The sequence below is a fragment of the Lampetra fluviatilis genome, chromosome 3, assembly GCF_964198595.1.
Source record: "Lampetra fluviatilis chromosome 3, kcLamFluv1.1, whole genome shotgun sequence".
Classification (NCBI taxonomy): Eukaryota; Metazoa; Chordata; class Hyperoartia; order Petromyzontiformes; family Petromyzontidae; genus Lampetra; species Lampetra fluviatilis.
Window position 1 is genome coordinate 18226596 of NC_136277.1, and position 21659 is coordinate 18248254.

The window sequence follows — 21659 nt, forward strand, 5'->3', positions numbered from 1 at the left end:
GACAAAATACCCACACTTATATGAGTGTCAATCACAACCCATAACACGACTTTGGCATTTCACATAAGTGTGTATTTAAAGGTATGAACTGTTTAAAATGCTTCAGGTGGTGACAATTAATTTCTGCAAAGTACAGCAGAGATATTATGGGCCGTCCATAAATGACGTCACGCATCTGGGGGGGGGGGGAGGTCAGAATCCATGCAATTCCCCAAGGAGAGAGACACCGCAAACTCCAAATATACAGCAGCAGGCATCGTCAGGGTCGAGATCGAACCCACGACCTCCTGTGTACCAGACGAGGTAGTTAACATCTCAAAGCCACCGTGATGATGATGGTGAGAGAGAGACACGCAAACTCCAAATATACAGCAGCAGGCATCGTCAGGGTCGGGATCTAACTCACGACCTCCTGTACACCAGGCGAGGTAGTTAACATATCAAAGCCACCGTGATGATGAGAGAGAGAGACACGCAAATTCCAAATATACAGTAGCAGGCATCGTCAGGGTCGGGATCTAACTCACGACCTCCTGTGTCCAAGGCGAGGTAGTTAAGATATCTTAGCCACCGTGATGATGATGGTGAGAGACACTTAAACTCCAAATATAGAGCAGGCACGACCTCATGCGTACCTGGCGAGGTAGTTAACGTCTCATAGCCACCGTGGCGCGTATATATATCTATAAACACACGCACACACACTGGCAATACAGTAAGTGTTGTTACCCCAGCACGTTGCCGCTGCTTAAAGCCCTTAAAAGTTCAACAACGCGAACCGGAATGACTGGATCTTGTCGTGAGAGAGAGAGAGGTGGGTCCTCGTCACCCGAACGTGTCGCCTCTCTCATCGCAGCGCCACAAGAAGCCGCGGTCCGTCACCCAACACGAAAACCCCCCCAAAAAGTGCATTCATCGTCGCCGCGACCGCGCAACTTGGCAGGATGGACGATGAATTGGCCGCCGACGATGAGACGAGTGAGTGCGACCACCGATTCAAGGGCGGCTAATGTGTCCGAGTGTCTGTGAGTGTGTTGGTGTGTGTGGTTTTATTGGGGAGCGGTGGTGTAGTGGTTAGCGCTACGCTGCGCTACGAACCTGGCGACCCGGGTTCGATTCCCGCTCACGGCAAACACCAGTGACGATTTTCTGAACCGGTCCTGGGCCTCCCTTAGGTCGACTCAGCCTCAAATGAGTACCTGGTGCGGTGTGTAAACATCGCCGCTAGGGAGACAAAGGCGGTCGGGCGTGGTGCTGGCCACCCACCCCCTCGTGTACCGTTCCGGCCTTCATAGGTGCTCGCTAACAGCACTTGCCCCTACACTCTGTTAAGGCTATACGGGGGATCTTTGTGGTTTTATTAAGAATCGAGGCTTTCGTAGAGAATGGAAGAAGTCTAGATTTGAAGCTTTCGTGACTTGCAAGGATTCATACTCTTAGGTTTTTTTCGGTAAAGTCACGTAGGTAAAAAATAAAATTAAATAAGGAAAATAATAGAAATAATAATGTTATTTAACATTTCTATTATTTTTATTATTTATTAATGCAAGAACTTGTTGAGAGAGAGAACCGCATCATCATCATCACTCGGTCCTGGGATTGGGAATGGGAGGTCAACACGCGCCGTGTCCTTATCGAGTGACCCTCCTCCTCCTCATCCCACTCACATCTCCACGGTGTTTTGTTCACGAGCAAAATGCGATACAAATCGAGTCGCTGGTGTTGTTGGCATTGCCACCCACGGCAGCCCTCCCCTGATGTGCCCGTGCCTTGCGTTGCCGTAGAGTCGTAGACCGAACGAGGCATTGCCAAACATTATTGTTGTTATATTGCATGCAGTTAAGGTGCGGCTTTGGGCAACATCTTTGTACATATTTGTGCCTATCAGCGGGGGGGCAAACGAGCAAATAAACTTGCGTGCGTACAGTCACCACATGGCCAATGCTTCGGTACCGTGGCTAAATAAAAATAAAGATTGCGACAATGTGAATCGATAACCGATTTCACATTCGGTGAAAAGAAGGCAGCGTGGGATTGATAACGCGATGATTTGCTCGGAATGCCCCTGCAAAGTTTACCGGGTCCACGATCGCCCCTTGCATGTCAAAGGTCGTTCCAAGCTGCCGTGTTTATGGCTCTGGAAGGAGTAGCCTGCTTCTGTGCTCGAGGCTACACGGCACCCATCGAGATTGCGTCTCTCTCTCGGTGCCTGTGCCATCGCTCACACGACGAGCAGAAACAAGTAAGTGTACAATAATGTCCTGCGTTCGTGTTTATCCTCCAGTCTCTTCTCCTAGCGCGCGTGTGTTTTTTTTGATATAACGCGATTAATGTATTCTGGGGAACACATTTTCCTTTTTTGTGTATAACGTGGATGCGAATTGGATATAACGCGGTGGAGTGAGCAGAACTCCGTGGCGGCGAGGAGGAATGAGCGATTGTTACGGCGTCATCACGCAAGGCGGGATACTGCTGGATGCTTCTAGATGCTACCCACGCGCTTCCAGTCTTTGTTCAGCCTGTGTGTTATCGCGGACTGTCCTTTTACCCTATATTATATGTTATTTAATATAACGAGATGCTTCCATGACGTGGTGTTCTTCGGGAACTCAACTACCGCGTTATAGGAGAACAGACTGTTACGTGATTTTTTTTTATTGTACTTGTGACAACACATGCAGGCCTGTTTGCAAGCCGGTTTCATTTATGACTGTATGTATGAATGTTGAACTTCGTACGTAGCCAACTGCGATAATCAGCTGTACGGGGGAAGCAGTTCTAAATACATTATTATTCCGACTAGATTTAAAAGCGCATAACTCCAGGAAGGAAGAGCGTTCCAGATGGCCGCTGTCAGCAAATTTAGCTGTCAACTAATGGCAACGCATGGTCTGCTGGCCTCTAAGTGACGTCCATTCCCCCGTGTCAGAGCTCTCAAGGCGCACGAAGTTGGTGTGAGATTGACGCGTTTAGCAGTGTGCTCGCTGTCTCACGGAGGCAAATCTTACGCGGGCGTGGACATTAGTAGCACATTAGCAACACAATTACAATTTACCTTTGCCCAGGAGGCATTACATGCCTGACAGTGTAGTGCAAAGATGGTGTACAGCACATTAACTTGTTTTATTTGACCAGGTAAGGGCCAATTGAGCTATATAGCTATTTTTCCAGATGCGACATGATAGCTCAACGAAGTGGCTTATCATGTGGCAATATATAGCAGCCAAATACTGGTTGTACCCTCCACAAATCAATGTGGAGGGTAAAACTGGTGGATCTGGAGAAAAATCCACTCGACCATGAGGAGAGAGATATGCAAACTTCAAATATACAGGCGTCAGGGTCGGGATGGAACCCACTACTTGCTGTATACCAGGCGAGGAAGTTAACATCTCGCCCCCCTTCCGAGGTACAAAATGCACTGCTACACATCATGGGAATAAGAATATCTCGCGGTAACCGGGAAAGGGGACAGCTAATTGTTAATGGATTGGCTTTCGTGGTTTATTATTACGCTACCGACAAAAAACTGAACTCATAATGTCATAGAAATACTTTTACATTTCCAAACCACCTGGCATATAAAAAAGACGATCCTGGGTAAACCAGGACAGGTGGCGAGCCTCCCTGACCCTCCGACTACAAGGGGTCCGTAAGACGTATAAGACTGAATGCCATAATCCCTTCACGTCCGTGTCTTTTCAATTGTCTCTCTGGAATTATATTTTACACTTTTCTCGAAATACCCACGCATTGGTATTGCTTTCTTAGTTGCTTCTCTAGTTTGTCTGGATGGGAGGACAGTGCTGAGTCAACATGAGCACCTAGCTCTCTTTCACATGTTGTTTCCTCAAGTTCCATACCCATCTCATTTCATATTGTATTTGAGAAATATTGTAAAAGTTACATAAAGTGCCTATTTCGTCAATTGCTACGATATGAGCAGGTTGGCATGAGAGCACGTGTTTATGGAAATCCAGCTGGCATTGCAAAAACTGTTTTTTTTCATGCACAAAGATGCTCGGATGGTTTATTTCGTATAAAATGTTAGGCGTGGTCTGCACATTTTTGTGATGTTTTTGGGTATAGCATTGCACTGTAGTGAATCATCGATGGTGCAATGATACGTGTCTGTGTTTTATTATGTTTTAACAGAAATTATAAGATTTATGATACGTACATTTTGTTTATGCTTTCTGAAAATTCCTCCGAATAAGAGCAGTCAATGTTTGGGCTTGGTTAGACTTTTCACCAGATAGAACAACTCCCTAAAGTGTGCCCTTGTGCGTACGTCATATGCACCGTGTGTAATGATGCAAATACACATACACTGGGTTGCCATTAAGAAGCAGAAGTTGAGAAATAACTTAGTCATATCGAAATAAACAAGTAGATAATACACCTTCATATAACTCGAATTGTCCCTCCACATAACAAATGAAAGTATTATTATACATCCCATCAGCCACAAGGCCTTCTAGGAGTGCATCATTTCAAAAGCATTGCTTCATCAACAGAGTTAGGCTTTCTTAATCCAAGGCTGTTCAACACAAAATACATAACTCAAAATCACCCTGTTTGTATTCAAATTAGTTGAGTAACGTTTAGTTTCTTCAAATATTATGTTAATAATTTATAAAGCGCAAAATCAGAGTTGTGTGCTTTGATTAATGCGTTGTTTTTTTACAGTAACATCTTGATTTATAAATATAACGTAGATGGAATCCATCGCGTGTGGTATAATCAACATCAACAAGCATGGCCCGTCCACTGCTGAATGAATGCTTCCCCTGAATAAAGGCCTCCCCACAGCAATTCCAATACTCATCTTGCGATGCTCCAATCCATCTCTTACGGAAGAGTTTATCTCATCCCCCCACCTCCACAGTGGTCATCCTCTTGGGTGTCTTTTCTACTTTACTTTGACAGCCATTCCATCAGCAGTCACATCCATCAACTTGCATTCCTTCTAGCGATGTTTGCTGCCCAAGGCCATGTACTTTCCAGTAACAGGCAACATGGTGGCTCCCATATGATGTTTTCCTTCGTCCATGTATTGTTTTGCAAAATGTATGTGTAATTCCAAGTCTGTATATCTGGACCTATCCTACATATCATATCTCGCAAATGTGTCAGTATCCATGTTGCATCGATAGAAAAAAACTTTTCCTTATTCACATGGGTATTTTGCATTTCATGATCAAGTTCAGTCTTCCAAAAGTGCTTCATCCTGTTTCCATTTGATAACATGTCCACCCTCAATAATTGCCCAAGTATATACATTTCAAAAATAGTGTCTTATAGTCGCCTCACCATCAATATTTTTTTGTTTCGCGATTTATTTTTAATACGTCACCTTTATATTGCTCATTTATCGTGAGCCCTACTTTTCAGCCTTTACATTTCCATTGGAAATTATTCATATTGTTATAACAGCATATTTTGAAATTAAAACATTAACTCCTTCCTAAATTCAAGTATTTAACGACAAACAAAGGGCATATAAAGTTCTTGCTAGCGTGTAGCATATACGTTTTTTGGAAAGATATATGCTTAGTGGATAATTACATTTTAGGATCATGATAAATGGTGATGGCTTGGGCAGGGCTTCATCCAGCAGTGGATTGATCATGCCTGACGATGACAATGATAGACTTTACGAATACATTTGATTTAAATAAACGGAACTCATTGGAATGAAAAGTGAATTAGAAACTTGGTAACAGTGAACTTGTGCTAAATAATGTTTCATTGTTGGGTTAAAACTGACATCTTAAAACTGACATTTTGACACCTACTGCAGTTGACATTTTGGAAATGTCAAGTCCCCACACAGGAAATGTATGTCTACCCATCCAGCAAGATCTCAACAACGTCCCTCCCCACCTTTTGGACTCATGCGCTTAACCTTTGAGAATGCGACTTCAACCCTGATAATGCTTGGAAAGCCGAATGAAGTTCACAAGAAGTCACAAACTCCTCATGAAACATCCGATGCAGAAGATCCCTGGCTTTGATCTTCCACAAAGCTTATGGACCACCCTAAAACCACATCGGCACAAAGCATGGCAGATGCCGATACTTGATGCACAAAGTAAAAATTAAAAGGCTTCACTTGTGCGACTGTGGTCACCCAGAACGGACCATGGAACATACAATGATTCAATGTCCGATTTACAAATACAAAGGAGGCATCGCAGCGATAAACTCGGCTACTCCTGAAGCAATTATCTGGCTCAACCAGCTAAATGTAAAGTTATAGGTGTTGGTCTACACATATATCAACCATACGAAGAAGAAGATTAAGGATTTCAGAGTCCTGGTGCATGTATCTGATACTGGAGCATCATTCCATTCTAACACAAACCAAAGTCTAGAAAAACTCACCTGAGGGGTTTCAAGCCCACTCGGTTCAAACACGCAAGTTATTTTTTTTATGAAAAAAACATCCTTTGAGGGGTTTACAACTTCCGGCGTTTCTAAATTTTCACATATTTACTCCAACTTGTATTAAACTAACCATCCCAGTTTTTAAGACGAGTACATACCTATGCAACAAATAAAGCATCTTAAAAAGAAAAATAAAGTTGCATGCAGAATGTGAGAGGTTACCATCTGGTACAGAAACCGCACATCACAAAGTTGAATCATTATCACATTGTCAAGATGGCATAAGGTCATGGGCATTCAAATGGTGGGGAAAACAGTGAAGATTTTTTTTTCGAAAAATAATTATCTTTCCATTGTTTTTTCAACACCATACCTCACAGCCAAAGCAAATGTTGAATTCGTAAGCCACATATGCTACGCTAAGTATCTAAAAATATCTTATCTTATCTAGATTTATATAGCACTTTAACAGTTAACCCCTAGCACCTTAAATTTGCCAAGGTAATATATTTTTCGTGTTTTATATCAGTTTGCATTTTTTATGCAACGAAGTGAGGTTTAGGTAGTTTCAAATGTGCCATCGTAACAAAGTAACCCAAATCCCACACGCACGTTCATGACCGCTCTGCTCCAAGCCAGTGTCACTGGAAGCACATCCAGTCATATTTTCCTATGTATGGTGCAAAAGAAGTTCAACATACATAAATTAATAATTTCGAATGCCACTTTAGAGCCCCGACAAAATTCCCAAACTCTCGCATCCAAACATTATATTGGTAAATTCTTTGTTGATATGAACAACATCTTAGGATGTTTTTTTGGAGCCCCTCGTACCCGAGTAATTTGGCGTAAACGGGTTAAAAGTAGCAACAAATACAATTTCAAAGGTGGTTAATGACTTGTGCGGGGACTTGACAGCAGAAGTGTTTTACTACATTTTGGAAGACTGGTCCCTCATGTTCTGACAGCAATCATAATACTATACTACCCGCACCCCCACAGGTTAAAGTGTTGGTCTGAATGTCAAAAACAACTTGTCACCAACACCTCGAATAGCAACTTGCCATAAGTGAGTTAAGCACTCTAGAATGCATGTCTCGAAAGCCCTCCTCATTCCGAGTTGCTACACATGATTATAGCGTCTACGTGATCTTTATACTCAAGGGGTAACTTTTTCACTTCAGGCTGACATTTGTGAGGTCAGAATTTGAAGGGAATATATATATTTAAAAAAGAATAATGACCAGAATTCTTTGAACCCGGTGGGGCCAAACACCCCCGGCTGAAAATTTCTAACAAGGTCTGATATGGTCGATCAACAAAATGCCCCTTTTCTGATTGAGTTGGCATGGAATGACCCAGTAAAACTTTCCTTGAGACTTTTTTTTCCACAGGGAATCAGTGGCCATAGATAACACTGTGTAACGTTTTTTTTTCCTGGGTGGTAAGTGTTATTTCCTCATTGCTTATGCCTCAAAAGTACAGAAAATGGCTATTATTCCCCACAAACTTTGCTTTTGTGACCAGGACAGTGATATTTTGAAATGTATCTATTTTCAATGAGAAAACTGCCAAATTTGTATCTTTTTGCATCTTTTCGTTCACATAAAACAACACATGAATCAAAATTAACATGTATGTATACTAATGTAATACAAAAATAATGACAAAAGATTTAGAAGTGAGTATTTTTTCGAGATTTACGATTATACTGTAAATCACTTTCACGAATCAGCCCCCAAATGTAGTCTTTGGGCCTTATGAAACAATTTGTCAGAGCTGTAGATTCGGAGTCGGCAGTCTTCAAGTACCTTCAAGACTTCTTCCCTAAGCTGTCTGAGGCAAAGGTCAAAGGCGGTGTCTTCATCAGACCACAGATAAAGAAGATCCTGGAGTGCAATGAATTCCCCAAGAAGCTCACGAGTAAGGAGAAAGCGGCTTGGAGCAGCTTTGTCGCAGTGGTTCGTGGCTTCCTGGGCAATCACAAGGTCGAACACTATGTGGAGCTGGTTGAGACTGGTGAAGAACTACGGCACAATGGGCTGTAGGATGTCCCTCAAAGTCCATATCCTTGATGCTCATCTTGATAAATTCAAGGAGAACATGGGAGCGTGCTCGGAGGAGCAAGGCGAGCGCTTCCACCAGGATATACTGGACTTTGAACGCCGTTACCAAGGAGAGTAGAAGGAGAACATGATGGGCGACTACATTTGGAGGCTGATTCGTGAAAGTGATTTACAGTATAATCGTAAATCTCGAAAAACTACTCACTTCTAAATCTTTTGTCATTATTTTTGTATTACATTAGTATAAATACATGTTAATTTTGATTCATATGTTGTTTTTTCTGACTTATGTGAACGAAAAGATTCAAAAAGACACAAATTCGCACGTTTTCTCATTGAAAATAGGTAAATTTCGAAATATCACTGTCCTGGTCACAAAAACAAAGTTTGTGGGGAATAAGAGCAATTTTCTATACTTTTTAGGCATAAGCAATTACGAAATAACACTTACTACCCAGGACAAAAATTGTGTTACATAGTGTAATGAATGATCACATATCGAGCTAAATACCGCTGCAGGAGAAACTGGAAATGTGGCATCAAAATCTTGTTAAATATGTTTTGCTGAAATGATACACTCCCGTTCATATATGCATACTTTCAAATGGTTTAAAATAAACACATAAAGAATGCATTAATCTGACCAAATGCACGAATTGATCTCATGACCATATATAACCAACACGAGTCTTCACAGTACAGTAATGTCCTTCAGGGGAAATTAAAGTTGCATTGCCATAATGATAAACGCTGGGTCAAATGAGTCATTCAAAACTCGGAAACTTTTATCGCAGGTGAACTGTATACAGTGAGCTTGTTCGAGCTAGAATCAGCGTGATAGACAATACCTGTAATGTGTGAAATTGAATCTGAAGGCAAATGTTGCACGTGTATAGTTTTTATTGCGTCGGATTTTCTTGCCATTGTCAACAGCTTCCCTAGCTTCACCTAAACCAGAACAGATATCGGATGGCGTACAGTGGTCCTCGGTTTACGATGACATCAATTAATGATGTTTCTATTAGCGATCCACCTCGCATAGGGTCCCGTACCTACTCTAATCACCCAGGAAAGTCTGTCCTTAACGCTTGTGACGTCACTCCACATCGACCAGCCCCCCTCATTAAAATTTCCCATCTTCGATTTACGATTATTTCAATTAACGATGGTTTTCGTGGAACCAATTAATATCGTTAACCGAGGGACCACTGTATTTGTTAATGCGTTTGTTTTTTGCTAATTATAATAGTAATAACATCCTTTGTTTATTCAGGGTAGCCTAATGCTTAGGAATCTTTTTCAGGAGGGTTCTGCATTTTAATGTTTGCTCAATTGCATTCATGAGCATTTGGCACGGGGGAAGGAAACCAGGCTCCCCGGAGAAAACCCATGCATGCCAGTTAATACCACTCAGACCTCCACACAGATGGATTCAATCCACTTGCTGTACTGCAATCTCCTGGCCACCTCACAGCCTCATGGTTGGGAAGCCTCACATATTTGCTGGATCCACTAACCCTCCCTTCCGAGGTGCTGGATCACAGGTGGGCCTGCCCATTGTAGAGGCATCAAGTGGTAAAGTCATCTGTTAGAGACTGGTTTTTAAATTCCTAAACTGCATTTTTCAGCATTTGTATTATTACTCAATGCAGCTTGAAATGGTGGGCTCAAGAATATACTCCTCCGGTGTAAAAACATACCCATTCAGTGCCGTGTTCTGCCCATTATGTGCTCACAGTGCTCCAATGTGAGAAAGAATTCCACGAAGCGGCCAAACGGAATGATGTGGACGAAATGGAGAAGCTGCTGAAGAAAGTGAAGGTGGATGCTAAGAACATGGTACGTCCAAACCCTCACTGCCCCTGCACTGCCCCGTGTTGGTCAACGGACGGTGAAGGAAATTCAAGGGCCGTCATCCAACTTGTTATCCACGAGTCATTTTTCTTTTTGCAGGCAAACCGTGTTGGGGCCTGAGCTGACACGGAACATGCCCCCCCCCCCACCACGGGTGTTTGACCAATCTTGTGCTTATAAAACAGCCTCGGCGAAATAAAGTACACCGTACGGGTGACACCTATATATCCACTGGCAGGCTGGATCAGTGGGGTTGAAGGGGTGGAGGGCCAATTTAAGACGAACACATCCAATTGGTTTGTTCAAAGTGCAGCGGTGAGGTTAGTGCAGGAATACGTTTATAACTCAAGCGGCTGGGGCTGGCAGGGGGTAGGACCTGAAGTCGAAATTCAGAGGGAGGCATGCCCCCACGCCACCGTGTGGTGCCACGGTAGCAATATGTTAAATACCTTGCTTGGTATACAGGAGGGCGTGGGTTCGATCCCGACCCTGATGCCTGTATATTTGGAGTTTGCATGTTCTCCTTGCAGTTAACATCTCGCCACCGTGGCGAGACGTTAACTCTACACAGAGAGAGTGATGAGGTGAAGTGATAAAGAATCTAATGCGATAAAGTGAGATAATTTTATAGCTTATTTACGTATTTATTTAAGGTAATTAATTAAAAAGATGGGTTTTCGTTGGCCAATATCATTGTCCGCAGAATTTGCTCTTCACGAGCATCTCCAGAACGTATCTTTCGCGAACGAGGGAATACTGTAGCAGATTATTTGCAGAAACATGAGGTACATGTGCAGCTATGAACAGATATGAGATCATAATGAAGACTTGATTTGCATGTTGGCCATGTTGCATGTTATTTGATTGCAGGAATAGGTGCATGGTGTATGTATGGTGGTGTTTTGTATGGAGCTGTACATAACAGAGTCACGGAGGTTGGCGTTTGCATAATGCACAGAGGTTGTTCTTTGAAAATGTGTTTGTGTTTCACCGCGAGCGATGATGTCTTAAGACCGATAAAAGGACACAGGCTTTATATATAGTGCGTAACCCTACTCAGGCAGTGCTTATTGACGAACTCGGGATGCCGAGCTCGTTACGCTTCGAGCTAACCACCAGACTACCGCACCACTGCCTACGCAGTATCACCTCCGATTAGCACGGGTTGGCTATGTATTGTGCGGAAGAAGTTCAACATACGTTCATACCTAACTAAATAGTTTAGCGTAGTAATAACGAATTCGAATCCAACTGAAAACAGTGCAGGTTACATCGAATGTTAGTTTTTTAATCACGCGTGTGTCCTTGTCCTCACCCCCTTCACCGCTCACACCTTCTCACCAATGTCCCACCTGTGGCATCACCCTCAGCGTGACCAAACGGCGCTGCACTTTGCGGCAGGGAGTGGCCAGGAGGACGCCGTCAAATTGCTTCTGGAGAGAAAAGCGAACGTGGACAAGGCGGACAAGGTTTGGCGCGCAGCACCGACATATCCCCCAGGGGCTGGGTTTTGGCACGGCTGGAGTGAACCGATGCTTACTTAAAATTCACAGGCGAATTATCCGTTAAGGTATCGGCAATTATTATAAAGGCTTGTCCGCTACACACGTCTTAATCGGATAATTAAATGGGAGCCTTTTTTAAAGAATAAAATAATAGCTAAAGCTCACCATTTTGTTCGGAATGTCATGATTCACCCCCTGCAAAATTCATCATGGTCACAATATGATTCAAAGCTCATATTTTGTGTTTGCGGGAGATGTAGAATGGTATTTGATGATATCAAGTCATTTGTTCAATATGTTGCACACGCTTATCAATAATCCAGCGCTGAGGAGGCAAGGGTTGGTGATTCAAGAAATGGCATCACAGCAATGGGTTGATGAACACATCTTTGCAGACTTTTCAACTGCTATCTCCCCATATGCAAGGGTGTTCTCTCAGCACTCTAGTATTTTCCCACATGCAAAACTTTCCTCAAATCAGAATTGTCAAAAATATCCAAGATCATTCTAAAAAGAGTCAGGTTAATTGAATGACATATCAATACTTTACCTTGTTTTAATAGTGTCAGCATACTTGACTTCATAACACGTCACATGCAGGGAATGATGCAAGTATTGTGAGAATAAGAATTGATTTTAATCGGAGTATCGATTAATACTTACACAGTGCACCCACGTTTTTTTTTTCTGAAGGCTAGCATTGAGCTTGACACCCTGTCTCCTGGCTTATCCTTGTCCTGCTGTGTCACATCTGTGCATCTTCTTATTCCGAAGAGCATATGTAATTTCAGATGCGTTTATTTACGATGTTTAAAAAAAAAGTAGGCTTAGATGACTACAGTATATTACATGCCAGCATCGGTCAGCAAGAATGCTAACCACTTCGGTATTGGCCCGCATTTCACGCTGGCAATTATCTAATTTAATCCCGTAAATAAATCATGGTCAATGGGGTCATCTTCATCAGCCAGGATCAATCCACTGCTGGGTGAAGGCCTCTCCAAGCTACCGCCACCATTCATGATCTTGCGATGCAGCGATCCATGCTTGACAATCCAGCACTTTGAAAGCAAGGGTGGGCGGATAAAGTACAGACTGGAATGTTGGATCCTGGTCAAGTAATTTGACACGTACTCTATACCGGTTGGGTAATGTCATGGCGTAACAGTGTTAAACTTCTATTTTGCTACAGTACATTTGACCACATTACATTCGATTGGTATCCAACTTGTATATTTTTTGCCTTCAAAATAATATTGCTGGCAACAAACTCAAATTCGTGCACTCTACAGTGTGAAGTCTGCTGCCCTAACTGCTTCGGAGCGCTTCACGGAGTGCTTCTTAACCTGGTTCATTCCACGGCGCGTTGTTGAGCTTGCTCGATCTTTGCGGAACACCTTGGAGGCCGTTTCTTTGACTGTGCATGCGCGACCGAGGGAGTTGAGAGGGCCGGGGGGTGTCTGCTGCCTTGCTGTGCCACGACAAGTGGAGAAGGGAAGGCGGGAGGTGGGAGATTGGGGCTGGATCGGCCACTGAACGGCACAGAGAGTCCGTCTGTCCTCGTTTCTTTCCTTTTCTATATTTCTGAAAATATCACAGCACACCTGGAGCTTTGACTTAACACACGCATTTTAAATGTTTATACATGTGGTAGCCGTTTATTTAGGTTTGTTCTATAAATATACTGTAACATAGTTGTATCTTGAATTGGAGTGCCATGCTTGTGAGCAATGTCACACCACAATGTGTAAGGTTATTATGCTTTGAATTATATTTGGTATCTTGAGTAGAAATACCAAAAATAACGAAATACAATCAAGTGATGCCGCAATCTTGGCTTTTGAGTTGACAGCCATTACAAAGCTATGCACAGAATGTGCCCAGGAACGTTGATGTTATCTTGACATTCAAAGTATGCCGGGATTCTTGCTAAATGTTGCTGTTGAAGACACCGTTTTGCAGAACCGTCATCACAATATAGAATGCTGATCAAGACTGGGTGATAAAAGGGTCAATGAATGTCAACATTTATTGGCATCACCAGTGCGGTAAAACCACTGGCATTGTCAATGGTCTACCCTTGCTAAACACAATCTGAAATATTGGCTTGCTGAAAAGTCTGTCACAAAAGTGTGCTGGTGTTGAAGCTGACTGTTGTGCATTATGGTCATTTACTCCAGTACGGGATGAACCCTCTGCTCATAGCGGCTTGGTTCGGACACTTGGAGGTTCTCAAGCGCCTCGTGAATGGTGGAGGGAGAGTCTCCAGCCAGAACAAGGTAAGGACGTGGCAGCAGGTTTAAACTCTGGAAAGCAATCACATCCTGGGCCATAGCTTGCATTGCTGCTGTAGTAATTGCATTTGATTGATATTGACATCTAAAGTAAACATCCATGGCCCAATCAATCATTTAGCAGACACTGTCGCTGCTAGGTTTTTCTTGAAAATGAGACAATGTTATTTCAGGCGTCTCAATGGGTTTATTTAATCTCCTGGTTAAATAAAATCTATTTAATTGCTGATGTCAGTGGAAAAAAAAAACATCCAATTCAGTAGAAAGTAATGGTTTTCGCATACTAGGACATGGTCTCCACCTCTGTGTCTTCCACATGGCGAAAATTGCAAACATGGGCAGAGCCAGGGCAGATCTAGGCTGGGGTTGGGAGAGAAACAACTCTTCAGCAAGGCGCTAATGCCCTGGGGTGGGTGCGGTGATGGAATGTGGAACGTTTCTGTGCTAATCTTGTCACCAACCTGTGCATGTTTTTTTGCTACTCTGGTGTAAAGTATCTCCTTTCCTACCATGTGGATATAATGTATACACGCACATACACACATCCATGTGCAACTGTATAAATGTGAGACAATCCAAATTGCCTGCGATGGGGTGTTTTGCACGCTCGTTGGTGACTGGACCGAGACCATCAATACACTGCAGTTGAGAACCTGGTTTAATCAAAGGTGGCTGACTTTGATTCGAACCCAGGGTGTCATTGGTGCCAGCTCAGCGCTCTGACTCTGAAGCCACCTGGTCACCCCCTGTTAAAAACGTTCTCATGTGTTCACTTGGCTCCCTGGTTTCCTTCCGCACGCCAGGAATGGTCAATACACCAGTTGCTCAAACATCGCAAAGCAAGACCCTCCTCAAAAGCACCGTGGCTGAGTGAGGCTTGCTTGGTTGGTCAAAAAAAAAAACGCTGGAATTGTTTCCCATCTCATCAGCATTTCAACGTAATCGTTATCCCAACCACACCTACACTAACCCATGTGGCTGGTGCCAAACAAGATACATTTACAGATCAATGCTATTTAACTGTAAAACTACTTACATTTTATTTATTTGCACTTACTGAAAGTTCTAAGATGACGTGAAAGCCAATCTGTATTTTCGCCGCATTAAATAAAATATTTATTTTAGTCCATAAACCTATGGGATTTCCAAATCAACACTATCCAACAGCATTTATTAATAAGCTTAACTTTGACAATGATTCTGGGTAAGAGTGTCCTGAACAGCCCATAGGCTGGACTACAACTATTTTATTAACCTTATTTGAATGGAAGCCTTTTGAATTGAATTACCCACAATACTCGTCAAAAATACGGCGAGTTTTAATGCGTTAAATAAGATGAATCATCGGCTCGACTACACACTGCAATTTTCATATTCCCTGTGCTCGAGTTTGACTAGGCCAATAAAGTGAGCTTAGTTTGAATCTCATCATTTTTCATTAGGATCCCTCATGAGCCTTACAGTGCTCTGTGAAGCTTTATAGGTGATGTGTGCCTGTGTTTTCCATGAAAGTTTATGCACGTTACAGTAAGAGTGAATGTGCATATAAACGTGGCACGTGTGGGTATTATTAACTGGCCTGGCACAGGCGCCGTGGTGACGTCACCGTCACTTAGTGGCGAACGGCGGGTAATTGGTATTACCGTAGTCCGAATGTTGTTTATGCTGCTCTGCAATGCCAGTGTCATGAAACACGTGATGATAATAATTGACAAATATCACTCTTTTCTCGTGATTCTCACTCATGCCTTGCTCCCTTTCCCTGTCAATGCTCCATTAGAATGGCCTGAACATTTTGCACTGTGCTGCTCAAAGAGGACACGTTGAGACTGTTACATATACCTTGGAGTCCCTTGAAGACCTCGGCATTGAGGGAAAAACCAACGTACGTTGCATTTAAATTTCGATTTAAAGCTTTCGTGACTGCAGGGATTCATCTTCTTGGTTCTTTCGGTAAAGTCACGTAGAAGGGAAGTAATACAATAATAAAAATGTAACATAATAAAATAATTATTATGTTGCATTGTGAACAATCTTCCTGCAAAATCTCTCCAGCATCCTTGCTTCAACAGCGTTGTCACAGTTGATTGTTTTAATTTGGGACTGAATCTGGTTTTTAAATGGCTACACATGAAAATAATATTGAACTTGAGTTGTTTGAGAAGGCTTAGCATCTTGGACCTTTTGGCCTGTGCTCAGTAATCACGATAAATTAAACAAAGCAGATAGACGGTGGGCAAGCAGTTAATCTGCATATGTAAAGGAATGCTTTCTTAATATACATTAATGTGGAATGAGGTGAAACGGAAGCTATGAGGGGTGCAAACAATGCATCGATTCATTAATTCAAATTTATTCTTATGCTCTACTACGGGCATGAAATCGCCTGTGTGAAAAACAACCGATCTTTTTAAATTTGAAAATACAGTGTTGGATGGATTACATCGGTCCATGTAATTCATCCAGCCACTCTAGGCCACCACATTCACCACAGTGCTAAAAATATAATGTATTCTTGATTGGAATCACGACCTTCCTTGAATTGCAACAAGTAATCGAATCATAAGGTGGGCAAATTGTCACACCGCGAGGAGACACGCCTAGCCCGGTTTAGTGTCTTCTCTTCTGGGGCCATTCCTCAGTGTTTAGCACTGCTATGTCACGTGTACCACAATTGGAATGCCATTGTTGAGAAAAACACATTCATGTTTGAAAACCAGTATCTAATATGATCTGTAGGCTGCTAATGTGTGTTTACTGTATTGATCTGTGTACATTGTGTTCTCGCATATCCTGGATGGGTTTGACTACCTCGCTAAACATATTCACATCGAAATAAATATGGGTACTCCTCGAGACAGTGTTTTTGCGAGGAGAATAGCGGGTCTTGGCACGGACAACCACGGATGTGAAATGCTAACTACCGCACTTATAAGCAGTTGCATTTGGAGGCTCTTTTCTCTCCGCCTGATGAAAACCGTTTGTGTTGCGATCGAAACGTCTTGGCTTTTTTGCTTTTAATTTTAAAAGTTTTATTTAATAAAAGAAATTCTATCTACGTGACTTTACCGAAAAGAACCAAAGAATCTAAAAAAACAAACTAATCTTGCAGTTTTTTTTTCACGAGTGAGGGTGTTTAGCTAAATGAACACCTCCAATTTATCGAATAAAATTATCTCTTGTGTTTTAACATTACAGGGCCTAACGTGTATGCTGTTCTTGTGCAGGCTGAGAAAACGCCATACCTACTGGCGGCCGAATACGGACAGCTTGCAGTGCTCGAGCTTCTGATGGATTACAAGTGTGCACAGGACGTCAGCGATGGGGTAACACAGTAAACAGAGCAAGAGCAAGGTTGCAGCTTTAGGAACACAGTATTCACGATCATGGAAGTTGCTCAAACCCTCTTGCACAATAATTATTCAAAGACCAAACCTAAAATAAATGTTGTTTTAGTTTAATGTGAATTTTAGGACTCAAAGGGAACTCTCATAAAAAAAATGTGGTGAAAATATTCAATGTGATTTTACAGAAGCCGTATTAATAACAGCGGTCCACCCGACGCAGACTTGATGTGCGAAAGCGTTAAACTCACATTTCAAAATATCGTGAAGCATTTTGGGTAAACGTTTCCAAAATTGAGAGTGATCGACCAGTGCTTTGGATGCAAAGGCTGGTGGATTACGTAGATTTGTGGACTCCTGCACTACTGTGGCCAAGAAATGGCAGGACGCTAAATGGGTCTGTAAAACATTCCTGTGTGGGCTTTTGTAATCCCCTGTTTTGCTGCACAGTAGTTTTTGAATGTTTAGTGTTTATCCTTTGTGTACTCTAGTGTCTTCCCACAGGCAAAGCACTCATTCGAAAGGATTCGGCCAAACATCTCAATGTAGGAATATCCTAAAAAGGGGGCCTGATTCTCAAGGAACACTTTTATTACAAAAATAAATTCCATTACCTGAATAAGTATTGTGAACATAGGTATGTAGGAAAGAATTGGCCCCAATAATATCAATTTATTTTATAGTACATCAACTGCTTATATTTATTTGTTTGTATAAATACAAACAAATAAATATGTATTATTTGTTTGTATAAATACAAACAAATAAATATTTGTAGTTTTACAGTAAAACCTCTTGGAGTAAGCCAGACGTCTGGGTATGCTGAAAAGAATAAATCCATGAAAAATTGTTCAAGAATCACCAACCAGCATACCGTTCTCATGCTAATGAAGCCGGGTGCGGTCGAACGAACTGTTTTGCAATCAATCCACATTCTTCAGCCTACCGTAAAGCTCTTATGCTAATCATGTGTCAGAAATTCAAGATTTGCTTGTCGACAATAGTCAGTGTGAGATGCTATCCCCTACTTTTGTAATACAGTTCAGTATATGCAATTTGCATGTGATTGTGCACAAGCAAATTCTCTCGACTTATCCGTTGTGAGAAATGTGGTGACACCGGTCATCCACATGCTCTGTTAGTGTCCGCTCTGTCTGACATAAATTCTAGATTTATTTCACAAAAAAATATTTTGCTTTCCATGGCAGTCCCTCTCACCTCCACTGCAGGGCTACCGTATTGGACTCAAATTAAACTCTACTGTAGTGATTTAAACAAATCGTTTTTAACCAAATATTGAATTATGAACATTTAGTTAATTACTACTAAGTTATTTACCGTGAATACATTGTTAGGCGTGAATTACATGTACATACAGTATACATTCAGAAATAATGTATTTGATAATTTTCAGTATTCTGATCATCCCCCAATTCAAATGACACTTTTAAATTGCACTTTTCAACTTCTCATAGTTGCGACATAAAGTATATTTAAATTGGTTAAATCTGATTTTATTTAATGCACAATGATTCATGCATATTTTTTTTTTCAGGAGAAAAACACCGCCATTCATCTTGCGGCAAAAAATGGCCACATGCTGTCGTTGGAGCATTTGCTGGAGAAAGGCCCTGGGAGAACTCTGGACTTTGTCAACAGCCAGAATGTCGTGAGTGCTGTTATTTCACAAGACAAAGTTCCCCTGTGTAGCCTTAACAAACTGTAGGGGCAAGGGCTATTAGCGAGCACCTATGAAGGCCGGAATTGGAGGCTGAGTATACCTAGGGGAGGCCCAGGACCGGTTCAGATAATCGTCACTGGTGTTGGCCGTGAGTGGGAATCGAACTTGGGTCGCAGGGTTCATAGTGCAATGCGCCAACACATTGTACACGCATACACACGTGGACATGGCGAGAGTCCTGCCTGAACAACACCGTGCTTGATCGTACCTATCGGTGGACAGCACTGATCACACCTCCAGTAAGCGGTGCATTCAGTGATGACTTTTATGTCTCACGTGTGTGCACACGTGGAACTTCAAGGAGAGACTCTCAAGGCAATGCCACTGTAATAGTGATTCAAGAGTAGATTAATCCTTTAACATCCTCCAAGAGATGGCATCTTAGTAGATGACCACCAAGGAGTATACACGTATACAATAGTCATCATTTACCCAACCCGCTCGTAGATGAACACCTCCCAATGCCGTGTCAGTCATTATGGTTCTTGACCATACGTCACCGTGCTGGTCGGTGTTTGTTGGTGAAAGACGGGTCCAGGACTGGTCCAGACATCACTCACCACTGATTAAAACAAGACCTACTGAGCTATGTAGCTCTTTTTAGAAGCGACCTGGCCACAAATGATAGCTCAACGAGAAGTGGCTTATCACGTGGAAATTTAAAGCAGCCAAATACTCTTGAACGCATGTTGATTCTAAAGTGGAGGGAAAAACCAGAGGACACGGATAAGAATCCACGTGGCCACGGGGAGAACATGCAATCTCCAAATATACAGGCGTCAAGGTTGGGATAGAACCCACGACCTCCTGCATAGCACAGTTAACATCTCGCCACCGCGAGATGTTAACTGTGAGCTGGGTCAGAAACCACTGTGCCAGCACTGTCCTCAAATATTATACTGGACTTCTATTAAATAATTTCCGACAACCTGTTATAGGAAGTGGTTTATTAATACAGATAACCGGTGTATATCATCTTGGATTTGAAATTTATTGTGTATGTCAATTGGCTCTTATTTGTGTTGTGAGAAAAGGTATTAATTCTGGCAACAAAACTGACACCTTTTTACAAGGGATCATGTTTGCATTAACCACAATACCTGCAGTCAAAATGTAAACAAAAAACAGCACTGATAATGTATGCATTGTCCTTTGTTTGCATTTTGACCGCAGGTATTGTGGCTAATGCTAACATTATCCCTTGTAAAAAGGTGTCAGTTTTGTTGCCAGATAAAAGGGTAAAAAACCTATTATTATATTTTGCTACTGGCAAAGGAGGTCTCATGAGGTATTAATTCTATCATGTTAAATTTGAATCAGTTTCTCTTATAAGCGTGCATATTCCGGTTGGAATCATATATCTTTGGGATTTTTCTGGTTCTTGGATTAATCCGAAAAGTGCGAAAATCGAGGCGAGATACAACATTTCCACTGATCTGATTGACCCTAAAATGTGCCATCACAGGAAGTGATGTCACGGCCGTGACATCCCAATATCCTCCTCAATACATATCCTGACCTTGTTTGGCCACACATTATCTATGGAAGCTCCTGACACCTGTGTACGAACACGCGTTTTGCTTGGTTTGTTGACAAACCGCCTGACTGACTGCATGTAGAATGGAAACACAGCCCTCCACCTGGCAGCAGAGGGAGGGCACCTGGAATGTGTGCGGATGCTGCTGGACTGTGAAGCGATCTGCGATATCAACGCACTCAACAACGTGAGCTCACGCCACACACACACACACACCAGCATGCTCACATGCAAAGACAAAGATCCCCCGTATAGCCTTCACAGGCTTTTAGGGGCAAGTGTTGTTTGCGATTGGCCGCTTAAGGCCAGCACGGCACACGAAGGGGTGGGTGGCCAACACCACGCTCGGCTGCCTTTGTCTCCCCAGTGCTGATGTTTTTACATATGACACCAGCTACTCATTTGAGGCTGAGTCGGCATAGGGGAGGCCAAGGACTGGTTCAGATAATCGTGACTTGTGTTGGCGGTGAGCGGAAATCGAACTCTGGTCGCTGGGTTCGTAGTGCAGAGAGCTAATCACGACACTTCCACCCCCCCCCCCCCTACAGCTACATGCACACACAAGCTGTGTGCAGACACAACTTGAAAAGCCAGGATTTTTCAGGCCTCACCACAGGCTTCACCACAGATATATATATGTGTGTGTTTGGCTGTTGTTGGAATGACTGTCGGGATGGAGGCAAATGGGGCTGTCTGAATTTTAGCAAGGATGGAGAGAGAACCCAAGTGATGGATGGAAGGAGGATGCCCTGGTGACTTGCAGGAGGGAGGGAGGGAGGGAGGGAGGTTGCCCAGGTGATTGATTGCAGAGATAGAGGGACCTGTGGGACTCCGCATTTCGACTATCACTCGAAAGGGGGCTGGCCTGGGTTCACAAAGTAGGCAAAGGGGGGGTTTATCCTAGGTTCCCATGGCAACCTTACTGGGC

General features: G+C 42.6%; 1 protein-coding gene across 1 annotated transcript in view; it reads left to right on the forward strand.

Annotated features, from left to right (window-relative positions):
• Positions 1–944: 944 nt before the first annotated feature.
• Positions 945–21659, forward strand: part of LOC144950041 (uncharacterized) — a 39088-nt gene continuing 18373 nt past the window's right edge. The window contains exons 1-8 of the mRNA XM_078880020.1: positions 945–978; positions 10195–10295; positions 11681–11779; positions 13996–14094; positions 15890–15994; positions 17337–17435; positions 19009–19122; positions 20814–20918. Of these exons, the coding sequence (XP_078736146.1) occupies positions 945–978; positions 10195–10295; positions 11681–11779; positions 13996–14094; positions 15890–15994; positions 17337–17435; positions 19009–19122; positions 20814–20918 (756 nt within the window). The remainder of the gene's footprint in view (positions 979–10194; positions 10296–11680; positions 11780–13995; positions 14095–15889; positions 15995–17336; positions 17436–19008; positions 19123–20813; positions 20919–21659) is intronic.